The 15,000-nt window shown below is 49.5% G+C and overlaps 1 protein-coding gene across 1 annotated transcript in view; it reads right to left on the reverse strand.

Annotated features, from left to right (window-relative positions):
• The window catches only part of hmcn2 (hemicentin 2), a 62,061-nt gene that overhangs the window by 41,372 nt on the left and 5,689 nt on the right, over positions 1–15,000 (reverse strand). Inside the window, 17 exon segments of the mRNA XM_060054970.1 lie at positions 954–1,066; positions 2,060–2,204; positions 2,324–2,451; positions 2,593–2,688; positions 3,831–4,025; positions 4,395–4,541; positions 4,671–4,784; positions 5,975–6,102; positions 6,447–6,588; positions 7,090–7,362; positions 7,856–7,977; positions 8,438–8,582; positions 8,681–8,944; positions 9,102–9,222; positions 9,312–9,418; positions 9,523–9,694; positions 14,644–14,766. Of these exon segments, the coding sequence (XP_059910953.1) occupies positions 954–1,066; positions 2,060–2,204; positions 2,324–2,451; positions 2,593–2,688; positions 3,831–4,025; positions 4,395–4,541; positions 4,671–4,784; positions 5,975–6,102; positions 6,447–6,588; positions 7,090–7,362; positions 7,856–7,977; positions 8,438–8,582; positions 8,681–8,944; positions 9,102–9,222; positions 9,312–9,418; positions 9,523–9,694; positions 14,644–14,766 (2,535 nt within the window).

The raw sequence follows: 15,000 nt of genomic DNA on the forward strand, positions 1-15,000 counted from the left end.
CACACACACACACACACACACAATATCAATCACACACACAACACACACAACACAAAGCAGTTCCATCCCACATCCCCGTGATCATAGCCTGCTGTACACAACTGCTTTCAAGCACATGATTGCTTCTGCAGATTGTCTCTGAAATGTACCTCAGCCTCCAGAGGATCAAACCAAGGCACTGGAGTCCATAGCTCCAAACCAACGCAGGGAATTTGCTCGAAACAAAACGGTGTAGTGTATTCCCGGTAATGGGGAGCGTATGCGTGTGTATTTCTGTGTGTTAACATTGAAATAACTATATAATGACCATATGTTTGTTCTATCCATGGTAACAATTTCATACTTGGTCGATCATTTGTGCCAGACGGTGTAACGTGAACTGGGGATCCATTTTTAAGCCTCAAAGGTTTTGTTGTGGAACTCAAAGTTAGTACAAAATGTACTAGAAATAGGCTGGATCGTATGTAGGCCTAATTGCTGGAAATTAGTGATTAGGTTTCACACATGATGCATTTCCGATAAATAAGCTTTTGAATATAACCATTGAGTATATGAGTTTCCTTAACTTAAAGCCATTACTAACCTTTTTACCCATGTGTTAGAAAACTGTTCCTTGCCTTACGTGATCACTTGGCAGGAATGTCAAAACCAGGAACTGGAATAGGCTCTAGATCATGAGTTGGGCTTGTTAGTTTTAGTTTTCAGTTGAATTGTGCTTATATTTCTGAGTAATCCACTTAATACTTTAAGGTCATGTGTGATTGTTGTAATTTTGGATCCATTTTATAAAGTGCGGGGCATTGACGGTCACAGACAAATAAATGTCAAACCTAATCACCGCAGCACTCTGCTGCCGGAAAAGCAGAATTAGCGCTGTAATGGCGCATGAGTCTGCAATGTTACAGCCCAAACGGATGTTATGAGGCACAGATTCAGACAGAGTGTCGTCCTACCTTGGTCCACACAACAGTGGGTCTGGGAAATCCTGTGGCCTCGCATGACAGCGAGACGGCGGCCCCCTCGTTGGCGATGTAGTGGTACGGCCCGGCACTGATCTCCGGTGGAACTAGGGAGGGAGAGGCTCGTAAATACAGCTGTTCAGGGGGACCCTGAGTGGGGAGCTAAGCCTGTACTATCACAAGCGGGCTGGAGGGGAGCGGCGTCATGTTCAAGGCCTCTCTGCTTTATTACAAACCGATGAAAAAGTGTAATCCTGGCCGTCTGTCATTACAGGCCGGTGAAGAGAAAGAGGCCATTCATCAAGGCGTAAATGGAACCCTCTCACTGGGAGGCAGGTGGGGGGGCTTATGGACCCGTTTATGTCCTCTCCTTTTTTCTCCTTGTTCTTCTTGTTCTTCGTCATGCTGAGTCAGAACGATCTGGAACAGTCTGTCCAGCCCCGGCCAGTATACATGCGTAGGAAACCCTGGGATTTACTGATATAAGAAGCCCTTCCACCAAGCCTGCCTTGCCCTCTACACACACATTCACATTAGTTAGCCTCATAGCAATTGCCAAAGTAATATTTTAAGAATTCATCTTGTATTTAGGGGTCGAATAGAGTCAAATAGCTGAGGCAGATACTAATTTTGGAATTTAAAAAAGCACTTTGATTGGCTTAGAATAAATAGCCAATGAGGCACAGTGAATCAGCAGCCTCATAGCAATTATGCTGCCGATTTTTGGCACTTTCTGAGGCTTCATCCCGAAGCAACTTTCAAGTGAGGTTGACAGCAATCAAAATTTGAGTAACTTATAATTCTTTATTATCTATTATAGCAAAATAACTCTGACTGACTCTGTACAGAGTGTAGTCACTCTGTACTGACTGACACTTATATTTTTAAATGCTCCTGATAACGATGAACATCCTCATCCCATTATTAAAAAGAATTATATATATATATATATATATCATTTTCTTTCTTAGAAAAGTGCATGATAGTCACATCTTAGCGATGTAGACATAGCACATCTCCCATAAGGAACATGACCACGGCTACCACTGACAGAGAACCTATCTCCCACACAGACAGCCCCAGGGCGCCCAGCGCCTCACCGTGGACCTCCAGGCTGACCGAGATGTTCATGCTCCCGGCCACGTTGACCGCGCTGCACACGTACACGCCAGCGTCCTCCGGGCGGGCCCGCTCGATGTTCAGACTGCCGTCGCTCCTCAGGAAGGTTCTCACGCTGGCCTCCACCTGGGGAATCGCGTCACAATGCACCATCACCACCACGGTCCGACGACCAGCACCGCACACACACACACACATCCACACGTTGATTCATGTTCCTCAGAGTGTACGATGCCCCATCTCACCGGCGTCCCGTCGCGTGTCCAGTGTCTCTCCGGGAGGGGAATTCCATCCAGGAGCATGCAGGGAATGCTCAGAGACTGACCGATCCCCGTGGTGATGAAGGGGGCACCGTGGGCCAACAGAGGCGGTTCTGCAGACAAAGCAAAAGGGCATCTCAGGAGAACATGTGGCAGGACTGAACTCCACAGTTGTATCCACTTATCAGCTAGGGGAGGCATCATCCACCAGCCTCATTCTTTACCACAGTAATACAGGGACAAAATCGGCCTACCCAGTCCCGTGACTGTGATCCTGGCCTCCGTCTTGATGCTTCCGAACTGGTTTTCAGCCTCGCAAGTGTACAGCCCTTCATCGTCCAGCCACACACCTGAAGTTCAACACACAGTCGAGCCCAGTCAGTAACAAGGATCTATATTTCACAACAACACATAAATGTTGACGGCCTGGAGGCAAAGTGCCACGATCAATCAGGAGTGATTCATAATGACATAATGGCAAGTGGCGCCCCGCTGATCCAATATGCAGCGGTTTGGGCGCTGCGCTGAAGATGGAATCCCAGATCCAAACACAACACAATGGGATTAGTGTGCTGTCCCGCTGGGCTGCACAGGCGCCCGGCTCCAATCGTTTCCAGCGTGTCTAAGCCGACGGTGGTTACGCAGTTCACTCAGCCTTCACTCTTCGTATTTAGATGCTACGGCTAGTGTTGGAATAGCTAAACGACAACACGCATAAACAAGGCAAACCGAACCAGATGGATGGATTAGGACAAGGGGAGAATACAAAAACACAGAGCGGGGAGGAGAAGGGCGGAGGGACGAGGGAGGATAACTAGTGGACTCTATTATTATACGAAACACTGGCAGGTAGAAAGGAAAGCCATCTGCAACATGTTGAAAAAATTAGGTCAGCCGTCAGCAACAGATGGGGAATTGCAATAGAAGCAGTACGGTTTGGTCTCTGGCAATGTATCCAAACATTTCTGTTATTCTCTGAGATGCTCTAACACATGCTATAAACATGTCCGGGGCGTACAACACGTCTTTGTCGGTGTTCAGCTTTATATAAAAAAGCAAGTGAAAATAATGCAAAATTGCTTTGAATTCTCTGCTGTCTGAGTGGGACTTTTGAAATGAGACCAGTGATAATTCAATAATGAAGTAGATCCACAATGTAAACAACAGGACGTCAACCGGTGAAACGACGGCTCAGTATTAGACTGTCTTAAACTTTGTTGTTCCGAGATTGTATCCCTCAAAACGTCAAACGTCACACCCCATCATGGCCAATCATATCCAGTTATATCCGCTCCATCAGTAGAGCACTCACTGGAACTAATTTGAGCGGCTTAATGTCTTCTATATTTATATATTTATGTATATTTAAACCCACTAGAATGTTGATCATGCAAGTAATGCCAGTGAGACTCACGGGCGACCGCTAATAACGGTGTTTTGTTTCCGCGCCGTGCCACGGCACCGTGTCACTCAGGATAAATGGAGAACTCACTCTGAATCACAAGGTTGTTCTCCTCCGGCCGCAGGCTCCCGCCGGGGCTGGAGACCTTCGCTGGGATTGGTCGGCCATCTTGTCTGCGCCAGGTCAACGTGGGCAGCGGGTGGCCTCGTGCCGCACAAGCCAGGGTTAACTTCTCCCCCACGCTGGCGCTGATGTCGACCGGCGTCTCGGAGAAGGACGGAGACACTGTGGGATGGACCGTAGGAGGGTGGAGGAGATTAACGACGCAGCGGAGAGGTACCATTGACAGGCAGACCGGTCGTTTCTAAACAACACCTAGGATGATATTGTATTACAAGGTATACTGATTGTACCGCATCTGTTTATTTGTTTAAAGAAATCCCAAAGTCATCTAAAGTACATTATGCAGTTTGCAGTTTACTGACCGCAATGTGTATCACATTGTGTCTCCTTTGTAAACATACATTTTTGTTTGCCAGAATGCTAAATCCTCTTCAACCCTACATAACAAATGTGATAGAGCGTTATTCTAAAACCAATACAACGTGATTGCTACTGCTGCATGGGGACGCCAACCAAAGGTGCTTCTCTCACCTCCCACCTCCAGGACCACCCTGGCGGAGGACGTCCCGGCTGAGCTGCGGGCCACGCAGCTGTACTCCCCTCCATCCCCCTCCTGGACCCCCGGGATCCGCAGGGTGCCACGGGAGATATCCTGCTCAGAGGCCACCTCCAGCCCCTCTGCAGACGCACACACGGTACAACACATGCAGCCATGTTCCCCCAGTCTCAATCAGGACACAACGGACAACGCTGTCTTTGCATTCGGAGCGAGAGTTTCAGAAGGTGAGTTCACGGTGGGGCGTTCACCTTTGAACCATTGGAAGGTCGGAGGAGGGGAACCTGTGGCGTGACACTGTAGGGTAGCATCTCCCCCGACGACCACCACCACCACCTGCTGAGCCACCGAGATCCTGGGCGTCTCTGGGGAGGGGGCGGGGGGGGAGGGGAAATATCACTCATTCACTCTGTCCTAAGAGAGCTCCGTTATCGAACAGACTGTCCAGCTCGCCATTGTGGCACAGCACCTTCGTGGTAACACAGCTTTCCCAGAGATCCATTAGATGAGGCTGAGTTCCCCCCCAACCCCTGCCTCCCTACAACTGCAGCTGCCCGGGCCCCTGGTAAATATAGAAACAGTCGAGTGACATTTCCAAACACTCTAAGTTTGTGTTGTGTGTACTTTTTTGAGCGTCTTTTTTTTTGTGTGTGTGTGTGTGTGTGTGTGTGTGTGTGTGCGTGTGTGTGTGCGTTTGCACGTGCGTTTATGTGTGTGTGTGAGGGCTGGTGTCCATCACTAGCTTACGTTGAAGGTCTTTATTTCTCCTTCCTGTCTTGGGCCCTGCGGCCGGAGCAAGAGCTCAAGTTCAGAGGTAGTTTATTGAAGCATGGATGGTGAGAGAAGTAAAGCCACTTGGACCGTACGTCCACTACGTCATATTGAATACTTCTAACATGGCAAAAATAAGCGTAAAGTATCAGTTGAATATGATTTTAAAAAAAATGATTCATGAGGTCATATCTGGAACCAGTTCTAAAGGTGCATTCACACCCATACATACAAAATCAATGCAAAGATGCAAGAGAGGCGAATTTCCGCATGGCTTGCATGGCACGATACAAGCAGCCTGCCGCACGTGGAGTCCACATGGTTCTATTGCGTTGACGCTGTTCGAACTTTCCCACGAATATCGCTTGATGCGTTGTTGTGACAGCCTATCAGCGTTCACGCCCTGCAGTCCAGAATGAACCGCATAATGGAGGAGAAAGTGCTTGCTGCCGTTTGCAGACTCCCGGAGCTCTATAATATATATATAATATAATATAAATGATAAAGTCAAGGCCAAAAGCTGTGTGCGCCTTCGGATGATATTATGAACCCATAAACGACTTTTTTGGGTTCTCCGACGTCACTGGTACTTCAACAACAAGTAAAGCCTCGCATTGGTGGTCTCGGCCAAGGTTGAGGATTAATTGGCTGAAAGAAACGTTGGCATTCACAAGAGGTAAGTCCCTCCTCCTTCCATATTCTCCTCCTCCAAAGTTTGAGCAATCGAATACTGGCAGTAAAACAACACGCTCAATCTCGCAGCTGAAGGAATATTGAGACGCACCTGAGTAGGTGAGGGAGACAGACTTTGACGCAGTCCCAGCCTCATTGGTTGCCAGACACGTGTAGTTCCCAGCATCCTCTGGGACAGTGCCGGTAATGGTCAGAAGTCCATTGTGGTGCAGTTGCAACCTGCAGTGAGCAAGACAGGAATGTTCCATGGAAATACTATTAAATCATTTATCTATAATTACGCGTGCAAATGTCTCGGTGAGATCTTGTTTTTTATTTTCAGAACTATTCTTGGGGGTATCAAGTATAACAACTAGAAACTTTAAAAAAAAAAAAAGGACTTTAAATGTGTAACGGGTAACCAGACACTGCCGTGTTAGACGGAGGAGGTCGGCGCGCGGTGATGAAAACAAGATCTGTCTGGATTGCGGCGTTGCTTAATGCGCCGGCTAAGTGGAATCGAATGGCTCTCAGAGGCTCTGCGGGGCCCCGGGCACTGAGTGCGCTCCGAGAGGGCTCCTCACCTCGGCCCATTACTGAGGAACGTTGTTCCATGGCTCCAGAAGAGCCGGGGGAACGGGGAGCCGGAAGCCCTGCAGACCAGGCGGACCTCGCCCCCCAGGGAGAAGGCCTGGGCCGGGGGGCCGACGTCCACCGACGGAGCCTCTAAAGGGGAACCAAGCAGGGGGGAGACAGGGGAGGGGAGGGGAGAGCAGGGGGAGGGGGGGAGATGTCTGATGACTTAAGAACATGTCTGTATGATGTCACCCGGAACACCCCCCCCCCCCCCCCCCCCCGCAGTCTGAGGCTAATCGTTTCGTCTGTACACACGGTGAGGAGTGAAGAGGCTGAAGTCACCGGTTCCCAGACACACCGACAGCTGTGCTTTTTTGGGGTTTTCCTTCGCTCAATTTCCCTTCTGTTGTGGAACATCTGAAGGGGGGTTGCCCACCATTTAAAAAAAAAAACATCATTTCTAACTTATATAAATTCCCGGCTGTTTCACAGAGCATGTTCTGAGCAGCTCGCACACTCCAGCTCTGGCAAATCACAGCCAGATGGCCGAGCCCTGAAGGAGGCGCCAGGTATGTGTCAGTGCTCTAGCAGATGAAGCCCCCTTTCTCCGCCATGAGCGGGACGCATCCTCCGTCCCCCTGAGTGAGGTACCTGGGACGCTGAGCCACACGGCGATCCGCGAACTCCCGTGGGTGTTGGTCGCCACGCAGAGGTACTCCCCGGCGTCCCGGGGCTGCACCCCCGTGATCCGCAGGGACGAGTCAGTGGCCAGCGCCACCCGCCCCGACCGGGCGTGGACGGGCTGTCCCGCCCGGAGCCAGGTCAGGTTGTGGCGCACGGTGCCCTCCACGCGGCAGGACAGGATGGCCACCGCGCCCACGGAGGAGCTGACGTTGAGGGGGGCGTGCAAGACCGGCGGCGGCTCTGAGTGGGACGGGGAGCGGGACGTCAGGGGGAAGCAAACAAACAACAAAAGAGGACAAACGGCTGAACGGTTGTCTAAATAGTTTACGTCACGATGCTAATGTTTGGACGGGCACGTCGGGCTTCATAGCGTTACGAGTGAGATAAAGACTTGGAGCGTATTTCAAAGCTGTGGGTTGGACTGTGATGTGTTGAAGGGAGTCAGAAGGGATGAGATGCACACTATGTCTGTTTATGGAAATCACTGACGTTATCTATCTGCCTGTCCTCTTGTTTCTTCCTGTTGAGGTTTCCGAATATGTTTATGCACGTTTGTGTGTGTGTGTTTGTGGGTGTGAGCATGAGCATGTGTGAGCAGCAGCGTGTGCGTATGTGTGTGAGTGTGTGTGTGTGTGTGTGTGTGTGTGTGTGTGTGTGTGTGTGTGTGTGTGTGTGTGTTTGTGTGTCTGTGAGCATGAGCGCGCGCGTGTGTGTGTGTGTGTATGAAACATACCTCTCACAACAAGCTGCGTCAGGGCGCGGCCCTCCCCGGCGGTGCTCTGTGCGACGCACTCGTACGGGCCTTCATCTTCACCAGACGCTTGGGGAATTTCCCATAATGCTTTGCCAGAGGCCCTAAATATTGACATGGGATTGATTTAATGGCTGTTGCATGAAAGCTGGAAACTGGTTTTAATTTTTTATCACATTTCATTAGCGTCACTTGTACACAAAGACCTGATACATCGTTTAGACAAGTTTGCTTCGCTTTAATGGGTAAACATGAGGTAGATCAGGACAGAGACGGTAATTGAGGTAGAAAGAAGAGTTGTTCATCTTTTCAGATGAGCTAACTGAATTTGTAATGTAAATAGAATGAATGTGTATACATCACAATGGAATGATGAACTAATACCCTTGTGTTCGACGCAACTAATGCTTCTCAGACCCACCACACCATAAACATGCGAGACAACTTGCCGAATGACCTAATTAGACTTTTACAGCTGGCAATAATACATACAACAGAGTGCAATTATCGAGGTGTAAACCAGAGTTCTAGCTGGCTGGTAGATCAATGAAGAAACGGACTCACTGGAAGAGTTTTTCCTCGCCCAGGGTAATCCCACTTCTGGTAAAGCGTAGCCTATAGGGTATGTCGCTCTCAACCCAACAGCCAATCACAGTGCGCTCCATGAAGAGGCTGTTGACTTCGTCAGGCATGCTCACAGCTGGGGGATCTAGGGAGGGGAGGATAGCAGGGTAAGGGTCAGGGCGTGAGATTAATGATGTGTGGAAGACGCTGGAAAGTGTCCGTTTGTTTCTCCTGTTGTCTTGCCTGGAATGATGTTGGTGTAGGAGACGCTGGACAGCCTCTGGAAGCGGTATCCCGCGTCGTCCTTCCCCGTCGCCTTGATGAAGAAGCTCTGGGACGGAGTGCGGAACTGAGGAAGGCTCCAGAGCCCTCTGCTGCCCAGGTCAGAGGGCAGCGGGACGGGCAGGGTCCGCAGAGTCCGCCCCGCCCCCGAGACCAGCTCCACATGACTCAGATGGCCTGGGGGGTCAAGCCCGGTGCACTTCAGCAGGATGTGGGCTGGAACGCCTGACGAGGTTTGGAAAAGAATGAACAGACTGGAAGAAACAAGTCTCAAGACTCACTTGTTCAGAGTTCCCCTAGACTCTGCAAAGCCTCCCCCCTTAAAATCCTTAAAATCCACCTCTTCGTACACCAAAATAATTAGATGAAACACCAAGATCACCTTTTATTGGCCTTTCTCTGGTTTGGTTGAACTCAGAAACGTAAGCGCTGGAGAAGCCGGCCCTGAAGTCTAGATTGCTCACTCCTGTGACCCTCAGGGTGTGGCGGTCGCTGCAGCTGGCCTGGACAGATAAATAGCATCAGTCGGGCTCCCTTCGGCTCCACCTCACCTGCTGAACCATCACACATGAACTCTGGAAGGGAACGGTACCTTAAGAGTCCATGCCCCAGGACGGGGGAACTTGAGGTTCACGACACGGGCTGAGTTGGGGATGTTTAGCAGTTCTGTCAATCCTTGGTCCAGACCAACAACGCGGCCTGGGAGGAGATCAGCGAGAGGGGCGTTAGCAAAACAAAGAGCGCTCTCGGACGTGTAAGAAAACATCGGCGCGTTTAGGAATGAGGTATAGATGTGGCCGTGCCAAAGGGGTCTCTGAGCTCGATCTGCGGAGTGGGTCCGCTGAGCGACACGGTCACCTCTCGGAGGCTGGGGTCAAAGGGCACGTCCCATTTGTTCTCCTGAGCGCTGTCGTGGTTTGAGGACAGCAGGTTGACCTTCAGCGACTGAACCGTCTCCTCCACCCACTTCAGAACCTGGTAGGGAGGGCAGGGGAACAATGTGAGGAGCCCTCCTGAACTGGAGCGGAGGAAGCCCAGATTGGACTGGACAGACAGCTGTACATACAGGTGGCCAGAATTGACATGGAGGGGGGGGTTACAGTTAACCCCCCTGACCCTCCATGATATATTGATACAACCCCCGCCTTGACACACACACACGATCATGCACACACACACACACACACAAACACACACACACACACACACACACACACACAGACACACACACATGCATATCCACACGCACACATGCACACACATACACACACACACCCACGCACACACAGAGGTATTCCAAGAGGGAATATTAACGCTTAACAAAGGGAAAGTGAAATAGCTCATCTGTCAAAATGATAACACACAGTTTTCTGGCCACTTAAGCACGAAATTCCCAGCAGAGACTTCCTCATTCGGGAAACTTGTCAGGCAGGGCCGTGTTCATGAGTCACATGGCTAGTTTCTTGGAAGGGAAAATGGTGATGGATGGAAGTCAGTGTGCGCGGGGGATGTGTGTGTGTGTGTGTGTGTGTGTGTGTGTGTGTGTGTGTGTGTGTGTGTGTGTGTGTGTGTGTGTGTGTGTGTGTGTGTGTGTGTGTGTGTGTGTGTGTGTGTGTGTGTGTGTGTGTGTGTGTGTGTGTGTGTGTGTGTGTGTGCGTGTGTGTGTGTGTGTGTGTAGGTGTGTGTCTGAGGGTCTGTGTGTGTCTCTGTGCTGATGATGCGACCCAGAAGACACACACGTATATCTTCCACATTACCACCCACCCACACTAATTCACCGGATCAATTGGAGCGAGCAGGCAGGGCCATTTCCACCCCGCCGCCGGTGGAACGGCTGGAGCAGGCCAGCAGACGGGCGGCGGGCTCGGACTCAGAGGAGATCACTCCCAAATGAAAGTCATTATCTTCCACTCACAGGAAAGATTACCCAACGCATGAAATACTGGCAAGCGGCATGATTATGTTTTATAGGGGGAGCAATCATCACTTTGTGTGAGAATGATTTTCTCCCAGTAGCAATTACAAAACAATATTTCACAGTGGAGAATTTTAGCTTGCTGAAGATCCTTTCTGACCCCTTGGGGGCCCTACTTATTCATGTTTATACAAATTGCAGAAAGATTTTTCCTTTGTTTTGGGGAGCGGGAGACCTGCTGCGAAGTCCCCTCATACTTGGTTTCAGCGGTCACCCAGGGACCAGAACTCAAACTCACAAAGTGCTTCCCAAGCACCCGCTGCCAGACATTTGCTTTGCTTTGACCTCATCATCTAAAGTGCAGGGATTACGGCTGTGTTGGGCCCATTAACAAAGTAAACTCATCAAAAAAGCATTACATTCTCTGAGCCACGTCCAGTGCCAACACTCGTTACTGTATTCTGGAAAAGAGGAGGGAAGTGGGTACAAGTAACGTAGTGACTTTGATAATGTAATTAGCAGGCCTTCCCTTCTCCTTGTATCCACTGGGTGCTGACAGCGGCCGGTTCCTCTCTCCTGTTTAACAACTGGAAACAGCTGTAATGCCTGCCACATGTGCAGCCATCCTCGCAAGAGCAGGAAACTGCTCTGGGGTGACCTACATCTGCCCAGGCAACGAATGGAGTGTCTGTTACCTCCCCTCCCCCCCACACACACACCCTTTATCCCACCGTGTTAACCTCCCCTACGACCCCTGGTTAGAAGAAGGACGTAGATAAGACACCTGTAGGGTCTCTGAGGGGGAGGCGTTGGGGGGGGGTCAAGGTGAACGATCTACGATCTCGTGAAACCTCATCCAGCGTGTCTCCGTCGACCGGGGGACTGTCTGGAAGGGCCCCGCTCTGACTATTCTGGGAATGATGAAAGAGGGGATGTGAAGGGAGGGTTGAGCCCAGGCTCTCTGCTGCTGCTCCTTCCATTGCTACCGGAAGGGCTGGATGTATGTAAGGGAGTTGGGGCCTAGGTGGCTTAGCTGAGGAGGTGGAGCGGGTTCACTTGTAACCTGAAGGTTGCTGGTTCAATCCCCGGCTCCTCCTAGCAAAGTGTCGAGGTGTCCCTGGGCAAGGCACGTAACCATAACTGCTCCCGAAGAGCTGGCTGTCGACTTGCATGGTTGACTCCGCTAAATAATGGAAAGTTAGAAAGTGGGGAACTATGAGTATTTTTTGGGGTCATTGACGGTTTTAGTCGGCATTGTCCCTGATTGAAGGTGACTATCCGTTGCACCAAGGAGCAATTGGCAATTTTCTTCCAGAAGGACCTCTTGGTCCCATCAGCAGGCCCACCTGCCTAGTTGGTCCCTGCTCACACAAACCCACTGGTTTCCCACCACCTGCGTCTTCTGCATGTGGGCGTTTGCTGGCCGCGGTGCCGATGCGCTGAGGGTTCACGTTCGCATAGTGCTGGCCAGATCACTGACAAGAGTTTTGTTTCTAATTCAACAAGCAATCATGGCTGAAGGCTGACCTCGGCAAGGGTGCTGAAACATTCTGCAGGATGTTTTCTTTTCAGTAGTCAAAGCTGGCAGCGGGCAGGATGACGAGGCCGGCGTTAACAGCATGTGTAAGCCATTAGTCTGTACAAGAAAACCAGTTGTATTCATAAAATATGAAGAGATGTCTGCTCAGCGTTGCTTGTGATTGCAAATTGACATCACAGTCGGAGCGCCGTTCCCCCAAGAATATATCAGCATCTGGTAGCCTGCAAGGATCAGAACAATTTAGTTTTTTGTTTTTCAGAGCTGGCATTAGCCTCAGCCTTGCTCCGGGTTCGACAGCCCAGACGGGCTGTGTTTCCTCAGCGGGGGTGGCAGGTTTGTTCATCAATTCCCTCATTGATTGGAACCAGTTACTAGTAAAAAAAGAGTGTGATATGGTTTGGGCTGACAATGTGCTGTTGTTTCTGTGTGTGTGTGTGTGTGTGTGTGTGTGTGTGTGTGTGTGTGTGTGTGTGTGTGTGTGTGTGTGTGTGTGTGTGTGTGTGTGTGTGTGTGTGTGTGTGTGTGTGTGTGTGTGTGTGTGTGTGTGTGTGTGTGTGTGTGTGTGTGTGTGTGTGTGTGTGTGTGTGTGTGTGTGTGTGTGTGTGCGAGTGCGTGTGCGTGTGAGTGTGTGTGTGGGGGGGGGGGGGACTCAGAGGCAGCTCCAACGGGCAGCTGTGTTGGAGGGGAGAGAGAAGCTATGACAGATCATATCCTGGGATTACAGAGTCAAAGAAGCAGTCTGTTTTCTCTCCTCTCTGCCCCTGGGGACCGCAGAAAGATTGCACATTTGATTTGGCCTCAGACTTTATTAAACTGCTCTTAAGTGGGAGCGTTTTGGTGAGGTTGAACTACTTGTGAGGGTTTGAGGGATTAAGGGATTTGCATTAATGTGGTAAATCGTGCCACCCAGGAGTGAAAGTTACAAAGGGCTGAGTGCTCTGAAACACGCTGAATCAATTCAGACGCACAAGAAATTAGAGAAATGTAGAATGCTTGACCGGTGTATCATATTATAATGTGTGGGAGCGTAGACTCAGAACACAAAGACATCTAGGCCAGCCAATCACTAAATACACGGGGCCGTTCCAGCAGAATGAACTAGCGGCAATCCAGTGAGGGTGTGAGTGAGTAAGTGAGTGAGAGGTCTAAATTAGCAAAGGCCAGTGCGCCACAGATATGACATTCAAACACTTTTTATAGAACTTTAGGCATTATGGAGTGTTACTAAACCCCTCGCCTGGTGCAACCCCACCCTATTTGTCATGCACCAACACACACACACACACACAGACACAATGCAATATGCATATTAGAGCCCGACCGATCTATCGGCGGGCCGATATTATCGGCGGGCTGATATTATCGGCCGATATTAGGCATTTTCCAAACTATCGGTATTGGCCGATAAAAAAAAATCTGCTGATTTATTTATTTATATTTTTGTTTTTTTTGGGGTTGTTGTGTTTTTGTTCAAAGGACTTTGAGTTTCACATCTTAAGTTTGTGTCTTATACATTTTATTTATCAGAACGTTAATACATTTTGATTTAGACTTTTCTGTTGTGACAATAAAACAATAAAATAAAGTTTATTTTGAACTGCATTACTTATTATTTTAGTGAGGACTCATAAATAACATCAAATTACCAATGTTATGGAAATCTGTTTATGTTTTGTTACACATTTCTGAAATTTCTTTTTTAAACATATATCGGCCGATGCATCGGAATAACGGATTTTTAAATCACCAAATATTTGTATCGGCCTTAAAAATCCTTTATCGGTCAGGTTCTAATGCATATACACAAACGCAAACCCCTGATACACACCGAGACGTACAAGAGCACACAAGCTCAAACACAGACACACATTTACACAAACACAGCACGATCATTAACACAGCAGCACACACACACCAAACACAAAAACACACCCAACCATACACACACACACAAACACATGGTATAGGCATAGGTTATAGGCAACGACTTGAGGCGAAACAGACGCACACAATCATCCACACATATCTGGGTTCAGGGGTTCACTGGGCAAGCGGCGCTAGCCAATCACGTCGCGTGTTGACATGCAGGATACCAGTGTCTCTCGAAGAGGAAACTCTGGCTTCTTTTAAGTCTGACGGGGAGGTCGCGAGCGGGGCGCCTGACACAGACTTCCTCGGACTACGTGCTCCCACTGCCGACGACGACTGATGTAGGCGTTCTACCGGCAGTCACATGATACGGCCATGTGACTCATGTCGTCGTTACAAACAACAGGACGCTAATAGGAAATATCGGTTCTCCTCTCCTCCTAACAGCATTGTGTATTGGCTATATGCTATCAAAGTGTGAATCTCTATTGACTATGCGATTGACACACAGCACACAGTCTTTTGAGCAACAGAGAGAAGAGCCTCTAGTGCGTAAGGGGTTCGCTTTTGAAGACATCTTAAATGTCCTTGCGGCCTTACCTCGTTGACCTGCTGCTTGTCCAGGTGAAAGATCTGTCCAGAAGAAGTGGCGGCGATCTCCTCGTAGGCCCGGTAGCCTGGCTGCGAGCGGTCGCCACAGTCCCCGGTCAGGACGAACACCACCTGTGGAAGAAGAGCGATAAGGGGCCCGTCGAGAGACTTTAAGATGATTACCAAACTATTACCAGCAGGTGGCTGTCGATAGACTGGAAATCGGGGAGAAATAATCGTACTGAACTTTAATCCTATTATCTCAATAAATTGCACCCCCTGAACTCTGGGAGAAACCGATTAAAAAGGTAATTCTGCTAAGTAGCAACACCATCGAGGAAATCTTTCGTTATGTAACGGTGCTCA

This window comes from Gadus macrocephalus, chromosome 6, assembly GCF_031168955.1.
Source record: "Gadus macrocephalus chromosome 6, ASM3116895v1".
Taxonomy (NCBI): Eukaryota; Metazoa; Chordata; class Actinopteri; order Gadiformes; family Gadidae; genus Gadus; species Gadus macrocephalus.